The sequence below is a fragment of the Pempheris klunzingeri genome, chromosome 17 (assembly GCF_042242105.1).
Source record: "Pempheris klunzingeri isolate RE-2024b chromosome 17, fPemKlu1.hap1, whole genome shotgun sequence".
Classification (NCBI taxonomy): Eukaryota; Metazoa; Chordata; class Actinopteri; order Acropomatiformes; family Pempheridae; genus Pempheris; species Pempheris klunzingeri.
The window spans coordinates 23,178,673-23,198,051 of record NC_092028.1 but is presented as its reverse complement, the minus strand read 5'-3'; the positions used below and the strand labels follow the sequence as shown (position 1 = coordinate 23,198,051).

The window sequence follows — 19,379 nt, the reverse complement described above, 5'->3', positions numbered from 1 at the left end:
GATAATGACGCGTAAACTGCTCTCATCGTCGGTGCGGGGCGGCCAAATGTGACTTTCTTATGGTGAATCGGGGGTCAAACGCTCCGTGAGGCGGCATTCTTCAGAGTCATCATCTTTGTCATCGTCGTCATGATGACTGTCAGCGTGGTCGGTGCGCTGGCTGGAGGCACAACACCTGTAAGCGTGTCCTCCACACACACACACACACACACACACACACACACACACACACACACACACACACACACACACAACCACCCACCCACCCAGTCAGCCTTTTACTGGGCGGTTTAGGGTGATGCAGCGAGACCACAGGCCTTTCAGATGAAAAGGAGGGCAGGGCAGAATCAGCAGGAAGTGGTTTCGCTCGATAGATGCAGGGTGCAGAGTTTCAGGCAGGTGTATTGTGTGTGTGTGTGTGTGTGTGTGTGTGTGTGTGTGTGTGTGTGTGTGTGTGTGTGTGTGTGTGTGTGTGTGTGTGTGTGTGTGTGACACAACAAACACCAGCTCTTACAAATGTGTGTCCATTTGTTAATCTTATTTATTTTAAATAAGAACGTAATGCAACAAGATTCAAAAGAAGATTTGAAATATGGAGATATGTATATTACCAAAAGAACTGTACAAAAACAACTAAAATATGATCCTTAAAACAAACTCAGAGGACAGCACATAACTCTACATAGCTCATAAATCTTACTGATATTTGCCAAAAGATGAAGTGAGGTAGAAAATTATGATTCCACATTGTCATCCGCCTGGAGCCCTGACATGAGTTATATTCACATAATAAACAGCTCAGAGTTACTCAAACAAAACATAAACTGGCCAGTAACTCGAGGCCTTTGGGTGCGCCGTGCACTGTTGACCTGCACACATGGACACATGAGAGCTGTCGTGGATGTGAGCGCGAAGGAGTAAACATGGTGATTTTCTTTGATTAGCGATTTGGGGAAATGAGGAGCACGATTAAGGCTTTTTCACTTCAAAGGCAGCCAGAACAAAGATGTGGCTAATTTAGACTCCAAACGGTTCGATCGGGCCGTTTTCAACTTGAAAGTGTAGCGTGTGTTTCTATAAATAGAGGAAATACAAGAGCAGGGCTGGTATGTTCAGGAATTAATGTCTTTGTTTTTCAAAGACATTGTTTGGTGTTTCCCTCACTATCACCCCGGGGTGTTTCCCTTTTCTTCTGTTGAGCACACACTCGGCTACATGTGGAGATTTCCATAGACATTTCCATAAGAGCAACTGAAAGCCGGCGCGTTTCTTTACACAAAAACCCTGTTAATGCATGTAGATACAATATATTTCAGTGGCGTCACCCTCCCCTCAAAGCCTCCAGTGATTCTGTTTCAACATAAATTCAGACCTCGACACTTCTTCTAACTTCTAAGATTAGTTATACACTTATTTTATCGTATGTAGCAAGAGCAACTTAAGTGCTTTCTTTAATCAGAAATGAACTCCTAAAGTTTCTCCACAGCAGAAAACCCAACGCAGCAGTCAGAGGGACAGACGGCTGGATTCCTTTCGAGGCCATTTTAGCCTCAGTGGCAACGAGCAGGTGAAAGAACAGAGCAGCAGCAGCACAACAGACACGACGACCGACGCAATAAATAGTCAAGTGGAGGCGGAAAGAAGCACAGTGACTGTCGGAGCTCCTCTCCTGCTGGAGGCGTCCAGTCCACAACCTGCTTTAAGAGCTCGTTTCTCTGCGTCCCAGAAGAAACGGCTTTTCAGTGCATCCAGGGAGAGGGGGGGGGGGGCAGACTAGTGTGAAAACCTCCTCACCTACAGTACAGTAAGCTGCTGCGTGTGGCGATTAGCAAATAACCAGCAATATTATGAAGTTACAAGTGTATGTTCCTCCCCAAATAACACGTGGGTCAGGACAGACGTGCTCTGACAGGAGCTCACAGTTCAGCCATCAGTGATGAGCTCTTCGTCTCTCACGTTCTCCCTCAGTGGATCGTTGCTTTGTTCTTTTTTGGAAGTCTTTCTTCTGTCTCGTGGTGCCTTATGCGTTCTTGCAGGTGTACACCTCCTCCTCCCTCACACACGTCTGACACTCCACGTGGCAGCACCAGCGGACCTGGCAGTGGCAGGACAGGCTGGTGAGGCGCATGGCCGTGTTGTAGCCGCGGCCGCAGCACAGGCTCTGACAGCTGGTGTCTTTGGCGCACGAGCGCCCGCCTGTGCCGGGGGAGTAGCGGGAGGGTCTGCAGAAGCTGGGGGAGTCCTCCAGGTAGACCAGGTCGGTGGTGCGCAGGCTCTGGCCGTGGCGACGGGGGCCCGCGAGCTCCGTCTCCCCGGTGGCCGCGTTGGTGACGCTCAGGACTCGGACCGCGGTGTCATAGCGATACTTGAGCAGCCGTCCGGTGTCGTGGAAAGGAGACAGCTGCTTCCAGCAAGTCCGTACGGCACAAGAGCCGGAGACACCGTGACACTTGCAGGTTGTTTTCAGCCCGCTCTTCACGGCCTGAGATAGGAAGGGGAGAGAAAAGAAGAGATGTCAGTTCCTCCAGTTTGATTCATTACCTGGCCTCTTATCTGGGAGGTCTATCTGGACGGAGTGAGACAGTTTCCTGCAGGGTGGGTGGGGGGTTAGGGGTGGTGGTCTGCGGATACTGAGCCTTACTCAAAAATTTTGACATAATGGATTGAGGGGGACTGTTCGGCACGTCGTATTTCATTTACCTCACATTTCTCACTTGGACAGCTCTTGCGATTTTTTCTCCTAAATGTGTTGAAACTAGCTCCGTCTGTCTCCCTCGCCCTCTGCTGAGGCCCGAGGCAGAGGTGACAAACAGTGCAGACAGTGGAATCTCTCCACCCTGTTCTTTGTACATGCCTGCTCATGGAAAACATTGATAAGAATTTCTGTGCAAGAAGCGCCAAAAAAAAACACAGCAGCAGGTTCGAGTCGGCGCTGCTGGTTTCAGGTTAATAGTTCACAGAGGGTGATGGTCAGCCTGAGAGCCGCTGCCTTGGCGGGGGCCAGAGACAGGTCACACGGAGGGGGCCAGAGGGTGCTTCTGGGTTTAAAAGTTCTGCTCAGTTCCTCCCTTTGCAGGTATGAACCCCTCAGGGGGCTTCAGAGCACCATTACTGAGGAGGAGGAGGAGGAGGAGGAGGAGGAGGAGTGGGGGTGCCGACCTCTCCATGTTTTTGTTAACACGGCTCTCAGTGTCTCCTCGGCCACATCGGTGCAAAGTGAGGAAAACATTTAAGTCAGGAGAGATGAGATAAGATAGCCACCCTCTCCTCTTCCTGTCGTGTCTCCTCTCTTTGTCTCTGTGGAGGTGTGAGCGGCAGGAGTAGGACCCCGGGGGCCTGCTGCTCCTCTCACAGTGGTGGTTATGAACATTAGGTGGATTTATGAAGAGCACAGTGATCCAGTAAGTGGAAAAAAATGCTCGCTCGTATATTAAAAAGAGGCCACGGTTATAATCGTTCTCTCCGACATGAGACCTTTAATTTTCTGTAGGCCCGCACAGCAAGCTTTATCATGCCTGAGAACACCTGGCTCCGACGATCCCACAGCCGTCTTGTCTCCCTGCTGCACCGCCTCGCCCCCCCCAGCTCCGTGTTATCCACCAAGGCCAACGACGACGGCAAATAAGGGGGAGTTTGTCTGGTTGGCACGGCGCAAAGTATGCAGGTGAGGATTACAATTCTGCATCCTGTGATGGCGCGGGAGTGTCGGAGGTATAATTGTTGTGTAAGATTGCAGCCCGGCTAATTGAGCAAAGTGAGGCTCAGGTAAAGGTGATGTTTTTGACGCCGTCGGCTCGGGAGGCAGCTTCATGGTAACGAGATGATGTGGGGCTGTTTCACTGAGGCACATTTGATCTGAGATTTCTGCTCCACTCCTTTTGGTCTATTTGTTCACACTCACCCGAATTCCAACGTTGATGTTGTGGGCGTCGACCTGAGCCCTCAGGTCCTTGCTGACCCTCTTCTGGCCGAGGAACTTCTTGAGAAACTTGGTGCTGTATTTCAGGTTGTCGCCGCAGACCCCCCACTGCCAGGCTTCTCGGTGCTGGATGCCGGGGGAGTCGTCGCATGTGCACCTCTCCATTCGGCCTGAGCTGCACGCTTTGGCGAGTGCATGGGTCAGCGCCGCAGAGGACACCGCCAGCAGCAGGGCAGTCTCCTTGAACGCTGGGATGAAAGCAAAAGACACCAGAGCAGATTTAAAGGGCCGAGTTTGCGGAGGTTTGAATGCACGACCTCTTAGAGGCATTAAAAACGTGTTTAGAGTGAAAACTGTGTAAAGCTTAAGGGATTCAGCCACAGTTTACAGTCATGAGAGTGTTTTTTGTGCCACTCAGGAAGCCTTTAAGCCCAAATGTTTACAGAGAGCTCACTATGTTGTCATGGTTTACTACAACCTCAGCATTATTCTGCAAGTTTTCTTGTGTCATAATTCCTCCTCTGACCTTTTCTTTTGGTTACGCACTGTTATTTGCTTCACCCAGAGCCATCACCAGGGTATATTTTGATCCAATTAATTATTATTTTGACTAGGAAGGATTTTCCCAGATGAAAGTGGGTAATCATGCCACCCTTTTCCTCTGGGAATGGGCGCTTTCCCGAGATAAAAATAACCACAGGGCTTGAGCGCTCTCCACCGCACCACATTTCTTGGCTTTCTACTCCCTCATTACCTCCATGCTGACCTGTTCATGTTCTCCCACACACTGATATCCATATGCATAAGGCCAGGAGGATCCTAAAGCATTTTCTGTGCACAGCAGACCTGCAGGGGACTTTTTGCAATGCAGTGATTTTTAACATTTTTTCCCCAAGCGTGGCTAATCGATGGGGAAAGTATTCAAGTAAACTTTTTTTAGGGGTTTGCATCAAATGAACAGACTGTGCAGAACAGAAAAATGAAAAAGAAATGATTTCTAAGTGTCGCCTGGTGTTAATGTCACAAATTCTTTGGTATCACAGCGGCTGGAAGTGCGTGAGAATGACTGTGACTAAAATCAGTGAAGAAATTACAGATACATTTGGGTCTTACTTTAAACTATATATTCTGTTTGCACTTTATTCTTAAAGACAGAGACATAAAATGATCATTTATATTAATTTGATGCTATTTTGTGATAATTAACATGACTTTATATATTTGAAGAAAAGGCAGGGTAACTTCAGATGTTTATATTTGTTCACATTCTGCTGTGAGGTTGTTGAAATGTGGCTGAGAGTCACACATTTAGTAAAAACTACCAGCATTTATACGTTTTTTTATTAAAGTTAGACCAGAATCATGTTTGATGACCGTCTCTAGTTTGGTCCCAAAGTTTAATAACTAGATTAACAACTTGCTGGTCCTATTTTTTCTGTTTATAGTCACTTGTTTTTAAGATAAACTGCTCTCAGCATCAGGGAGATGTAGCTCAGAAGAGGCACTTTAGCAGGACAGGTGCTTTTATGTAAAAAATATACTCCAAGACCCCCAAAAAACGGGCTGCTCCAGTCGAGGTAAACAAGGATAAAGACAAATAAAGAGAAAAGGGACGGCTCACCTCTCTTCAGAAGACTTCCTCGGCCGTCCAGGCTGCAGTTCCAGCGCTCGTTCCTGAACTGGTACCGACACTCCAGCAGGCTGAGGCGCACCGACTCCCGCAGCGTCTCGGCCAAGCCGGGCTCCCTGCGGCACAGCCTCTTCTGCCGCCTGGTCAGAGTCATCTGCTCGCACTGCTTCAGGTGGGCTTTACCTGTCGGAGGCTCATTGGAAAACGGACCCGGTAAAAACACCAGGGGTTCCCGACCTGTCAGCCTGGAAGTGGAAAGAAAAAACATCCGTAAGTGGACAAATGCATATTTTTTAACCGTTGATAAACTAAAATATGTTCAAATAATTATTCTGCAGCTTCCATTATTATCAGATCTAATGAAATGTGTGGCAAATATTCGTGTTGTAGTTACTCCGTTTTGTGCTCTTTTACTCAGACTTGCCGCCTTCAGATGTAATTAAATTTTATCTGTCAGCAAATTCAAACCTAAAAATAATGCGTATTTTAATTTTCCTGAACAGTGGACATCCATGCAATGAAAGGTCATTCAACAAATCCAGGAAAAACGCATAAAAAAAGCCAAATCATTAATATAAAGATGCGTCTGAAATTAGCAGAGGTGACAACTAACACAATAACAATTCACGACAGGCTGTGCGTAATTACGCGTGCGTAATTTGGCTAAAGTTCGTAAAGGTCGTTGTTATGATCTCTTCTGAGGATTAAAACAACAAAGGCAGTGAATGAATGTGGCGAACGGAGGAAATCAGCTGACCCAAAATAAGCTGCAGTGTGAGAGAGGAGGATGCAGAGCGCGACGAGTCGCAGTAGGCAGGCGGTCCGTGGGAGCCTGGAGCGCATGGTGCCGGGTTGGCGCTGCTCTTCATCTCGCTGATTCTTCAACGGAGAAAGTCTGTGCCGTCTGGTCGGCGCACCTCTTTAAGGGCCCCCACATGCACACAGACTTTCAATCCAGTGCGCCAGGCCCAGTGGCCCGCTGGGAGGCAGGGCCCTTTTTTTTTGGCGGAGGGGAGGAGGAGGAGGAGGGGGGGGGCATCATCCTGCTGCACCCTCATTGGATTCTCTCATTATTGTTACTGTATGTTCCCTCCCACTGTAACGCCACCCAGGTGCAAAATGACCTGCAGAGGACTTGAATACACCTGAGCACCCATCACCAGGACGATCAAGAGTGCAAACCAAACCCATTTTCTGCAAACAGGGACTCTCTTCTTTTAAAAAACTGTCATCTTTGATGCCAGATTTTAGTTTGTGGCCAAACTCCACCAACATTTACATCCATAGGGATTATTTTTGGACACACTGCGACAGTATCCTGTTCATCAGGGCTCTTACAGATGATGTTCAGCATCTTTAAAGGCACCGCCGTGGTTTCATGACCAGACTGAAGCTCCACCAGACGTTTATCCCACACGGGCAGCACACGGCTCGTCCACCCAGCAGGTTGGATCCCTGACCGGAGGAGAAGACATCATCCACATTTCAGACATACAAGTTATTACATTATAATCATTGTGATTCGACGGCATAAATCCTGCAGTCTTGAAAATCAATTAAAGCATTCAGCAGCAGAGAGAACCCAGTGGATGAGACGTTAACGATCCATGACGTCTGAGATTAAAGGACACAAGCACACGGTGTGTTATTAAAGGCCCTGTAGCCTGTTTCCATGTTCCCTCAGAGAGAAACCAGCCGTGGATGGAGCCCCATCTAGTGGAGTCAACGTTTAGTTAACCTGTGAATCCGCTGACCACAGGAGGACGAAGCTGGAGTAAGAAATACACAGTAGTTGTCTCTCTGTGGCACAAAGTGATGATTATACGTCTGAAAATGGTGAAAAAATCCAAACAAATTCACCTAAAGACAAAGATGACGTCCTCAGATGTCTTTTTTTATTTGATTAACAGTCAAACACCCAAAAATATTCAGTTTATCAGCTTATAAAACATCCTAATTTTGTCCCCCGAACTTTTACATTTCAGCTTGATTTTCTCACCAAAATCCAGATGAAGGAAAGACGCCTCAGATTAAAGCTGCTTGAAAATCATCACATCACTCCTGAGGCTGGGAAACTGGCTTTTAATTATCATCTCCACACAAATGACTGATTATTATTGTTGATGTTCAGTCATTTTCTCATGTTGTTATTGTTGAGCTATAATCAGGGCTCGCTCTCGGTGGCCTCTCCTGCTTAAATTAAGGTTAAAAGCAAAACAAAAAACAAGTGAAACACTTAAAGCTCATGCTGGCTGGTGAGAAGTTCAGGGAACAAGATAAAGTATTTGTGTTTATGAGCCTCCTCGTACTTTAAAACCTCCCAAATCCTGAATGGAAGCAGCTGATTTAAACTAGTTTCTAGTCTTTATTCCATTTATATCAGTGAGAGCAGGCTAAATAACAGGAACTCCTCTCTGGGTGATTTATACTAATACTGTTAGAATAAAATGTTCTATTAACTTTATTTTCACTGCTTAAGAAGCATTCAGATTGGAGAAGACGCTCTTTAATAATGATAATAATTTTAATATGTAAAGGGACAATTAAAGGAATATAGTTACAGAGTCCAGACCACGGAGCAGCACCAAGGCACCTTTGTGACGTTTGCTGCTGCTTCAAAACACCTGGAGGAGGAAGATGAGGAGCAAGAAGACAAAGAAGAAGGAGGAGTAGAAGAAGAAGAAACAGAAGAAAGAGGAGGAGTAGAAGAATAAGAAGCAGCAGCAGCAGAAGAAGAAGCAGAAAGAGGAGTAGAAGAAGAAGCAGCAGCAGAAGAAGAAAGAGGAGGAGTAGAAGAAGAAGAAGCAGCAGCAGAAGAGAGAGGAGGAGGAGTAGAAGAAGAAGCAGCAGAAAGAGGAGGAGTAGTAGAAGAAGAAGAAGAAGAAGAAGCAGCAGCAGCAGAAGAAAGAGGAGGAGTAGTAGTAGAAGAAGAAGAAGAAGAAGCAGCAGCAGAAGAAAGAGGAGGAGTAGAAGAAGAAGAAGAAGCAGCAGAAGAAGAAAGAGGAGGAGTAGAAGAAGAAGAAGAAGAAGAAGCAGCAGCAGAAGAAGAAAGAGGAGGAGTAGAAGAAGAAGAAGAAGAAGCAGCAGCAGCAGCAGCAGAAGCATCAGCGGACGCAGACGACGCCGAAAAACGCCATTTTGCTGTTGAGCAGGACCAGCAGAGAGGGACGGAGAAGCACCAACAAAGGTACAAACATGATGATGAAGCATTTAGAGCCGTGACTTTAATCTAAACACGGGAGGAGCCGTTAACCGCTGCAGTGTGCGACTGTACCAGAAGCCTTTTAGTTAGCATCAGTTAGCTAAACAGCTAACTGATGCTTAACAGTCCAACTTCAGCGCGTCTGTGTTTGCTCAGGAAGCTTTTAATCATTTGTCATGTAATTATAAACTCCCCCTGATTAACAAACAGGTAGTTTATCTGTGTTTGTACCTGCGGAGTTTCCTCTTTGTGCTGTTTTGTTCGCGTTAACTGTTATTCCTGCAGCATGCTAGCTAGGCTAGCTAATATTAGCTTCTAGCTGCTCTTCCAGCCTCACAGTCAGATTTCTGATGATGTCAGAGGGTTTTAAAGGTAATTATTATCTAATTAAAGGGTCATTTAACAAGGTGTTTTGATGGCAGGTACACTTCAGTCATAGCACTAAACGCTAACTGTCACTAAGCTGAAAGGAGGTGGTGTTAAACAGCGTTAGCATGTTGGTTTATGTGATGTGGAGTTAATGTGTTTTTATTTTGTTCTATTTTATTTTAAGTTCACGTCACTTAACACCTTAGATCATCAGGTGCTGTGGTCACCTGTCGTTTAAAGCTCCTGAATGTAAGAAAACCTACATTTAAAATAATCTGCCAGGAAGAATAAACTAATAATGATCCTGCAGCATATGGACGCATATTTATCTGAAGTCATTCTAAAGACTCAGGCTGTGATTATATATATTATATATAAATGATAAACTAGTGTCTGAAGTCACCACACTGATGATGCAGGTAAGTGATTATTTTGACATGAAGTCTTAGTGTTGGGACACTAAGGGTTTGGTTTGAGATGCTAAGTGAACCTGTCATTCCTGTTTACTCACCTGTTTAAAAGCACCCCCCCAGGGTAGTGAAATAAGGAGGTTTGGTGTTATTTAGATTAATTCTAATATTTATCCTGGTCTGTCACACACTTGACATGGTTCTGTTACACCAGCAGTAACTTTTCTTAGTCCAAACGGTCCAAAACCTGAAAATATACTATTTATTATGGTAGAAAACACAAGTACCACGTTAGAGGCTTCGTAAATGGTTGAAATGATCAATCTAATATCAATTAATGCTTCTGGAGGGACCTGAGCTTTATTTGAACAGCGCAGATTGAATCATTTTCTCACACGCTGTTTAAAAGTACTGTTATCGGTCTCTGTCGAGGCTGCTGCTGCTTTCTCTCTCTCTTATTGACATTATTGTGTCAGACTCAGCCGTCTGTTTCTCCTTCAGCCTGGTGTATGAAACACGTGGTGTTCAGTCCGCTGTTGATAGATGAGTGGGTCATCTGTTGTATTGTTGGTCAGGTTGCTTCAGCTGATATATGATCAGCTGTGTGTTCTCATCACTGTGGTTTATAGTCGGTGCCTTGACATTTGTTTGTTTACTACATCCTGTGTTCTCTCAGTTCTTTGTGCTGCCGACTTACCTTTTTGTTTGGGAGATTAAAAAAAAATGACAGTGAGAGAAGACACTCGGTCACCTGGATAAACGGGTTCGGTCTCTCAGTCTCAGGCCGTCAGTTTGTTCATATTAGTGTCAGTGGGAGTTTTTATCTGCTAATAAAACTGAACACATTTATGATGTAATTGAAAATGGTTCAGATGAAGTTAGTCCCTTCACACACTCAGAGCCTCCCCAGTGTTTCCCCACCGCGCTGCTCTGGGAAACATTACGAAACATTAAGCCCTGTTAGATTTGATTCATGGATTTAGTATGCGGCAGTTCAGTCGGGGATGATTGCACAAGTTTGGTTATATGAGTATTTTACCTGCACCTCCACACAGGTGTTTACTGTTTACAGCAGCAAAGAATGTCCATTTTGAGTTCAAATCAGGTCACATATGAAGACTAGAGGAGAAACTTCTTTTAAGCCTGGCTTATTTACCTCTGTGGTGACTCTATGAAGAGCCCCACACCTATTAGCATGTCTGCTGTGTTGATGTGTCAGTCACACAGTAAGTTCAGCGGCCAAATGCTGGTTGCTGCACCTTTTTTTTTTGCCTTAGTAAAACCTGTCTAATATGCAGAACTTTAACTTGTGTGGAGTATTTACAAAGTGGGGTATTAGAACCTCAGTGGTGCACCTGAGTACTTACTGCACCTGTGTGTCACTATGTGGGTAACCTGTGTGTGTGTGTGTGAGAGACCCACACATGAAGTCTAGCAGGTTTATTGTGAAAGTGAGAAGTAGGCTACTAGCACACTGGCGGCGCCACAGAAAAGTTCATGCTATTAATGGTAGTTATGCTACTTAGATTAGCGCTTTTAATGCTACCCACACATTTTTAATCGCCAGCCAACAATCTCACCGGAGAATTCACTGCCATCAGACACAGAGTTCGATCCCTGCCAGGAGACGGGCTGCTTTCTTTGTCTCTCGCTGTTTCTGGAGAAGAATGTGCTCTCTCTCTCTCTCACTGACTGAGGTTTATCTGTATTCACCTGCACAGCTGAGCAGAACAAGCTGAGGCTCGTCGCCTCTAAACGTTGTGTAAAAACCTTAAAACACATCAGGGACAGATGCCTTGAACATAAGCCATGAATGCATATGATATATATATATATATATATATATATATATATATATATATATATAAAAAAGATATTAATGTTTACTGACAACTGGTCTAAAAACAGAAGGAGAGAGAGAGAGACCCTAACCTAACCGCTCGATATGGTTTGTCCCTCTGCAGGTGAGCCAAGATGGGGAATTTTGCGAGCATGTTTAAAGAACTTTTTGGCAAGAAAGAAATGAGGATCCTGATGGTTGGACTGGATGCTGCTGGAAAGACCACCATCCTGTACAAGCTGAAACTGGGAGAAATCGTCACCACGATCCCTACCATCGGTGAGTCCTCCGCTGCATCTTCATGACAAATTCAAAGCTCAACACCTACAGCGACGGACATCGTGGCACCGCTGAGAAGAACGTGCAGCGTGACGACTCTCTTGTCCACATCTTTGTTTTTTGTCTGCAGGTTTTAATGTGGAGACGGTAGACTTCAAGAACATCAGTTTTACAGTTTGGGACGTCGGTGGTCAGGACAAGATCAGGCCACTGTGGAGGCATTACTTCCAAAACACACAAGGTGAGACACTTCCTGATCCGTCCAGGACTCCTCTTTCTGCTTCCATCATATCAACCTCAGCTCTGCTCTGTTTTCAGGCCTCATCTTCGTAGTGGACAGTAATGACAGGGAACGAATTGGTGAGGCGAAGGAGGAGCTGTTCCGAATGCTGTGTGAGGACGAGCTGAAGGAGGCCGTGCTGCTTGTGTTCGCCAACAAACAGGTCAGTTAGTGTCGTTAAAAAAAAAAAAAAAAGGATGTTTAGCCGTGTTTCCACCCAAAGTAGCCCCAACGTTTAGTTCCAAGAAATGTCCTCAATACATGGAAAGGTTCCTTCAGCTTGTCTGCATTTCCACTGAAGACCCACGAAGCAAAGGAAAGAGTTCACTGACAGTTTTACACTTTAGCCTCAGTGATGTGTGGATTGCAGTGGTCAGTCTGTGGGTCCAGCAGTGTAGAGTGATAAGCATGTATACGCTGCAGCTCCAGGATCTCTGTGTACCCACCTAACGACAGAACTATCTGCTCATTAAGTTCCACAGGGCCCACAAATTACACCAGGGGGCCGCGTCGCCGCCCCCCATTTATAAACACGACTGGAGAAATCTGCTGTGTGCTGAGTCTTTAGGAAGCTACTGAAACATGGAAATGCCATTTGGAGACTAAACACTGTGTCGAGATGGTTATCTCCAGCTTATGGAGCCACGTAAAGACACGTTTTATGCAGACGACTTCTGGGCTGATCCAGCATCACTACAGTACAAACAGGTTGTGGCTGAAATAGGATGCTTAGAGTCTCTCAAGGGGTAAAATAACTTATCCAGGCCCTGGACCCAGACACAGAGTTCCTTCAAAGGGTTTTGGTACCTGGGGAAAGTTCCTGCAGTGCAAACACAGCTTAAGTTGCTCTTTTCTCTCTTCCCTTGTCGATTAACTGTTGTGCTTCCTTCCTCCGTCAGGATCTGCCAAATGCCATGAACGCTGCCGAGATCACAGACAAGCTGGGCTTACACTCCCTGCGCTGCCGTAACTGGTACATCCAGGCCACGTGTGCCACCAACGGAGACGGTCTCTATGAGGGACTCGACTGGCTTGCAAGCCAGCTAAAGAACGTGAAATGATCCGTCACCGTCCGTCATCTGTGTGTGCAGCGTGAGTGGAGCCGGCCCCGGTCTCCTTCGCTCCTCTTTCCTCTCATGAAGCGTTGGACCTTCGGCTAGTGTGTCTGTGTACAGTATGAGAGTGTGTGTGTGTGTGTGTGTGTGAGCTGAGTGGGAGCAGCCCTGCTGTGCCTTGGACACAGTTAACTCTGCAGCACCTCATCCCTCCAGAGTCGGCACATCCAAAGGCTCTGGTCTCCACAGCGTGAGGGCCGACGCTTGAGTCCTGCGTGCCGCCTGGAGAGAACGTTTGTAGGGAAAACAAACAATAACTCACTTTTTACTTTAAGGACTTTTTGATAAGCGTTTACTCTGAAACCCCACACAGAACACCTGAGTGGACCAAACCCGCGTCGTGTTTGATGTAATAAAATACCTGACATCCTCAGATCAGGTCGTTCTTTTTAAAACACTCAGTAATTCCTTTATAGATTAATTTCTTCCAGTCGTGTTCAGCAGCTGTTTTAAAGTCGATTCAGGACCAAAACCCTCCTATTTATTGTGTTTGTACCCATCATGACCGAGTCTAAAGCAATAAATGCTTCATGTTTACATATGTTGGGTGTAGCTTTGAGCGTAGCTACCGTGTTGTTGGCGGCGTGTGTCCTCAGGGTGCTGTGTGGGTTTCAGCTACATCCAGTCCACTGGAACAGAGAGGCCTTTTTAGAGTTGCTCCCACTCTGGCTTTTATTGACTTATTTTCTCATGTGTGTAGCTCTTTGGGTTAAGGTCTTATTTTATTATCATTATTATTATTATTGTTGTTGTGTTTTTTAACGTTCCTGTTGATGCACACATGGTCCGGTTTACTTTAACATGAGCTGATGTGCCAGCTGTGCAGCCTTTTCAGCGAAATGCTCTCGGGACCAATTGGTTGGATTCAGAAAGGGCTCTTTGTGTTCGGCTCAGTGTTGGATTCGCCGCTCGTGCCCTCGAACAAACCGTCAGCGCTGCGATGTGACGGCACGGTGGACCTGGGAGTGTTTGCTCTGGGCCACTGTGTGAATCGGCTCTGTAAACGCTTCCCCAGTGCTTCGGGCTGCATGGTGTTTTTCCTGCACGTGGCCCGGGCGCCTCCCCTGGAGTTATTTACGGTATGTCCCTCTGAAGCCGTTTGCACAACCTCCTCTGCTTGCACAACACGGGCCTGTGTGCAGACGGCTGTTTGTCCGTCAGGCTTTGCAACGAACCCACAGACAATAACTCTCCCCGTTGCTTCGCACCAGCAGACGGTTAAAATGTCCAAGTACGAATGTCGCACCAGTTCATCCAGTGAGAGACGAGCCCCCACACGTCCACTGGCCCCCAAAGGCTCCTGTGATGCCTAAGAAACCAGTTCGATGTGGACACATCACTGGAGATCAGGTCAGAATCTCACACTGACCCCTAAAGGAAACTCCATTTTCCCTTTTTTGCTTTTCTACAACTGGACATTCAGCCGTTTTCTTACAACTGACTGACTCTCTTTGGGCTTCTGTCTGTCTCCTGAACATCCGAACAGTTCATGGATGAAGTGACTCGACCTGCCGTACAGCAAGAAATACAAATGTATATAATATTCTGTAAGAAAGTGTATTTTAACTCGACACCATCAACCTTCTCTTGTTCAGATGTGAAGCTTTAATTTTCATGGTGGTTACTGTACAAATGACAAGGGATGTGCATATGTATTTCTTAATTACCGTTAAAACTCCTCTTCTGACATCTGATAAACACACTATAATAAAGAGGCCTCTATTGTTTATCTGCTGGCATTTACACCAAAACAACTGAATTTCATGGTCGTCTAATGAGAAATGAGTATAATCCTTATTCAGACCGTCCTATTTAAAGAGAAGGAAACGTGCTGCTGATGTTACAGATTTGTGTGAACGTCTGCTCTGCTTGGACAGATGTGACAGATTTTGTGTCCAGTCTTCACAAACCTCTACGTTTTCAGTCTGGAGTTTAAGTGTCCAGCCGAGCAGAGAGAAGTTCACACTGTGAGTGTTTTCTAATTGTTTATTGTTCTAACGTCACTCTGCCGTAGACGTGCTCTCTCCAAAGTCTCTCCAAACGTAGACGGTGGTGTTCCTGCTGGTTTCCTCAGTGTAACTGTAACACACAGCTCTGTGTTCCCACAACATAGAATCCCAGACTGGGACCACTAATTCTCCACCGTCTGAACCCTGTAATGATGCCTCTTGCGTCTCGTTGAGTAACCTGTCGTTCCTGACGGATTTGAGCGGAAACAGGAACCCGTTCTTCCTGTTGACTCAAAGGAGCTTTAATCAGCACGTCCTCATCTGTCTAACAGTTATTACACACTCAGCAAGCACCGATTCTTTTCATTATCAATGAACCACTTAGGGTTAATCCAGCCAACAGGCCTGAACTCAAGAAAATAATCTGCAGATCAAACGATGAAGATAATTTTCATTTTGTCACTTAATAGATTAAATGATTAATAAACCGGTAATAACAGAGACTTGTGCTTTCTAACAACAGACAGGCTGACAGGTCATTGCAGATTCTGAAAAGTGTCTCTGATCCTGTAGTTGATGAATATCTTCAAAAAAAATCCACTGAACACAAAAGAAAACTGATGTTAAAACAACTCTTCCCAACAATTCTGTTACTAATAATGTCCTGTGTATGTCTGAAGCCTCAAGCCTTCATAAAACTACTAGAAAAACCTCAAAATAATTAAGAGATGCTGTGTCTGTAAACCAGGCTACAAATTCCACACCCACAAAGGGAGGAGTTGCCCGAGGGTTATTAACCCTAAATAATAATACACTTATTCTCTTTACATGGAGAAATGTGGAGAAACACAATATAAAAAATCATTCCTTCAACCAATCAAACACTCTTACAGAGATCAGACACAGAAACCAGTTTCCTTTTAAATGTACAGTATTGATGCACCGTTGTGTTTCCTGGCTGTGACCACCGGAGGGCAGCGAACCCTCGTGGTTCAAGGTGCTTCCTGTCAGAATAAACATCCCAAAGTGAAGCTGCTGTCATGCAGGCCTCCACACATCCTCATCCTCATCCTCCACGTCCTCCGCAGGTGGAGCGCACCAGGAAACAGCTCTTTGTTATCACCACCACACAAATGTCACAGTTCTTATTTCTAATATTCACACTAAAAACCACAAACGTCTGATGTCGTGTTCATTATTAAACCTGTGAGACGGACTTTCTTGCTCTGGACTGCAGCAACTTTACACAAAACTGAAGAGAGGAACATTTCAGCTGGGAGTTTTAACAAGAATGTCAAATAAATGATGCACCTGTACGCTGACACTATTGTATTTTTAGACTCTCCCACAGGTTTGAGGCATCCAGCCTGCAGCAGGCCGGCGGCCCCCCGGGACAGAGACGGACAGACGGTGAAGATGAGGGTCTTCTCCTGACAGCTGAACAGCCTGCAGACCACCGCCCCCCCCCCTCCCTCCTCTTCCACTCAATCTAGACTTCAGGTGGCCAATCCTCCATAGAGTTGTTACCTTGGAAACAGCACCTTATGTATTTTTAGAGAGCAGACATGGAGACGTGATTCAGGGACGACGGGGATGTGGCTCTACTTTTATTTGGCTCTTTCATCGAGCAGTGGGCAGCGAGTCACCGCACCCTCGCAGACACGTCGTGCCTCGGCGTGCAAGAGCCGCCGGCCGTCCTTTGTGCTGCAGATGCTCGATGACCCGGTGTGGTTGTGTTTTCCTTTGAAAGATGCTGCTCTGATCACCATCCTTCCTTCAGTAATCTGCCTCCCTGTCCCTCTCACACGCCCCCACTGTCAAGTAAAGCCGAAATGACCTGAAGTAATTCTGACAGGATATGTGGAGTCACTCTCCCCCCACGCTCGCCGAGCCACCCCTGACCTTTGGCAGGTGTTCTCGGTGGAGCCACCAAACCTCACCTTGATGTGCAACATGACATCACACTTTCACAGAACATTAACCCTTCGTTCTTTGCACCTCGATGTCGGCCCGCCTGTAGAGAGCAACCGAGTGCTTCACTCTTGAGGCTGATGATTTCTATTTTATGGAACTCTTTAAAGTCCGAGGCAGCAAGGGGAAATCTCTAAAATGGTCTGGTGACACTTGGGAATAACCATTTAAAAGAACAAACATGGTGACGTGTAAAATGCAGAAGAAATATTTAATTTCCAGCTTTTAAATTCAAGCTAAGTTGACTCCTTCAGACAAAAGGATTTCCCTCAGTTGTTTCCCTTCTTATACAAAGGAGCAAATGAATTACATTAGAAGAGAATCTTAAATATTTCCTCTGCATTTTCCTTCTTCTCATAACGTCTTGTGTTTAAAATGTTTCTGAATCCTCAAACTTTCTGATTATTTCCAGGTTTTTACGTGGAAATGTTACAGATTTCCAGCTGTTTTCTCAGACTTTTGGGCCCCAGAGGAGAAATATTGTGACGCTCATTTCACTACAGTAAAGGACCTTTTTACTTCATCCCAGATGACCCCCCCTTCTGCACCACTGTTTGCCCCTGATCAGCTTAATCGATCACCAGCCTCTGAAGGTCAATGAAAGGATATTGGTGATGAACTGAGTAGATGGTCGTCTCACATACATCAGGTTTACCTTCGCCTGGCGTGAATGTAGAGCAACAGAAGAGGTGTAGAAGCTTGTTGAGGGTCTGTCCTCACATGGATGAACCCGTCCTCCACCATGCAGGTAAATCTCCTCCCTCCACCACCACCTTTCTCCACACACGTGCTCCATGCATCATGCCTGTGCAACACGAGTGGCCTCTTGCATTTCTTGGCGTGCAGAAGCCACAGAAGGCGCTCAGCAGTGTGCCTGCGGCCGGGCTGGTATTTTCTCTCCCGTCCACCCACCCACACACACACGGCCAGAGAAACAGAGTTCACCGGTGAATGCACCTTAGTATAAAGACGAGCCGTCTCTAGCCCATCGCATCGCCATGGAAACACAGGATTTGTCCAATTGATTAGCGGTGGACTGACGCTGAGGCCGAGAACTCTTTGATTGTATAATACAGCTGAATCTGAGCTCTTGTTGGAGAGAGATGTGGAAAAACACTCGACCATTTAAGAAGAGAAAGGCTTCAGTCACCAGTGAGGACGCTGTCACACGTGTCACAACACTAAACTCCACTTTACTGTATTTCTTCATCCTCTTGTTGAGGGTCTTTACATAATCGATCATATTGATTGGGATGCAGAGTGCACAGGAGGTCACCCATCGATCTCCGGCTCCTTCACTGAGACACTGAAGCCCAACTTGCTCCCAATGAGAGAGACCAGTGGAAACATTATTGAAAGGAGCACTGTTCATTTAGTCCAGTGTTCAGGTAAACTTGGTTATTAAAACAGAATATAATCTACTGTTAAATTCTAATGTAACATTATAGGTTAAGCTCCCAAACAGTATATATATAAAGTAGTAGTAATTAGCCCCCCCCTTCACCAGCTGCAACACATTAATGCGTCATTAATACAAAATACTAGAAATCACCAGAGGATGTGATGATTATGTAGATCAGGCTGCAGTCTGTCTGGTTTAGCTGTCCTCTTTATTCATAAAGGATGGAATGGTTGTTGTTAATGCATGTTCTCCCTGTGCTTGTGTGGGTTCTCTCGGGGTTCTCCAGCTTCCTCCCACCGTCCAAAGACATGCAGCTTAATTGGTGACTCTAAATTGTGGATGTGAGCGTGAGAGGTTGTCTGTCTTCCAGGATGTACGTCACCTAATGTCACCTGGGATGGGCCCCAATATGATATCATATCATATAATATAATATAATGTAATAATAAATAATAATATATAATATAATATAATTATATATAATCAGTCTCACCTGTGCACACCTGTCTGAGCTCTGTTCTTCAGCCTTTTGCACAGAAGACATTTGGCTTTGTGGCTGCAGGAACAGCTCAGCTGTGAATAAACAAATGAATGAGGGCTGCATTCCATTTAGCTGCTCTAGTTTCAGGTCTCCTGTGATGAACTACACCTGTGCTCCTCCTGCCACACGTGAAAAAGGCCTTTCCCTGCAGTAAGTATTCACTGACCTGCTCTCAGGATGCTGTAATCTACCATGAAAAGACTTTGGATCAATTGTGATTAAATTTTTGGGTTGTTTTCTTCCTCTTCTTGTTTTTTCAGTGGATTCAAAATCCTACAAGCTTCATCAGCAAAGTCTGCTTCAGAATGTAAGTAAGTAAAAGTGCTCACCACCTTTTTAAAGGAATATCTTCTGTTTTATATGTTAAATATTTAAAATTTAAATGACTTTATATTGTTGAGCAGTTAAATCTCCAACAGTGGAGTGAAATGTATGAATGGATGAGCAGCCTCTTCTGTAGGTGGAAGGAAAG

At 45.5% G+C, this 19,379-nt stretch overlaps 3 protein-coding genes across 3 annotated transcripts in view; 1 reads left to right on the top strand and 2 right to left on the bottom strand.

The window, feature by feature from the left end:
- The window catches only part of gosr2 (golgi SNAP receptor complex member 2), a 184,419-nt gene that overhangs the window by 84,190 nt on the left and 80,850 nt on the right, over positions 1-19,379 (bottom strand). The window lies entirely within an intron of this gene.
- wnt9b (wingless-type MMTV integration site family, member 9B) lies at positions 2,021-6,392 on the bottom strand. The gene is made up of 4 exons (XM_070848522.1): positions 6,307-6,392; positions 5,541-5,794; positions 3,902-4,167; positions 2,021-2,482 (listed from the first exon to the last, which is right to left on the bottom strand). The coding sequence occupies exons 1-4, from the start codon at positions 6,390-6,392 to the stop codon at positions 2,021-2,023; spliced, it is 1,068 nt and encodes a 355-aa protein (XP_070704623.1).
- On the top strand, positions 11,501-13,474 carry arf2a (ARF GTPase 2a). Its single transcript, XM_070847274.1, has 4 exons — positions 11,501-11,649; positions 11,780-11,890; positions 11,968-12,092; positions 12,829-13,474. Exons 1-4 carry the CDS (start codon positions 11,505-11,507, stop codon positions 12,988-12,990), a joined length of 543 nt encoding a protein of 180 aa, XP_070703375.1. The 5' UTR covers positions 11,501-11,504; the 3' UTR covers positions 12,991-13,474.

Bases quoted from the DNA above. Each gene is read 5' to 3' on its own strand.
- wnt9b (XM_070848522.1), bottom strand. From the start codon at position 6,392: ATGCGCTCCAGGCTCCCACGGACCGCCTGCCTACTGCGACTCGTCGCG. The intron at 5,795-6,306 runs GTCAGCTGATTT...TTCCACTTCCAG, and splicing joins CACACTGCAGCTTATTTTGG to GCTGACAGGTCGGGAACCCC. The intron at 2,483-3,901 runs GTGAGTGTGAAC...TTCCTATCTCAG, and splicing joins ACATCAACGTTGGAATTCGG to GCCGTGAAGAGCGGGCTGAA.
- arf2a (XM_070847274.1), top strand. From the start codon at position 11,505: ATGGGGAATTTTGCGAGCATGTTTAAAGAACTTTTTGGCAAGAAAGAA. The intron at 11,650-11,779 runs GTGAGTCCTCCG...TTTTGTCTGCAG, and splicing joins CACCACGATCCCTACCATCG to GTTTTAATGTGGAGACGGTA. The intron at 11,891-11,967 runs GTGAGACACTTC...CTCTGTTTTCAG, and splicing joins TTACTTCCAAAACACACAAG to GCCTCATCTTCGTAGTGGAC.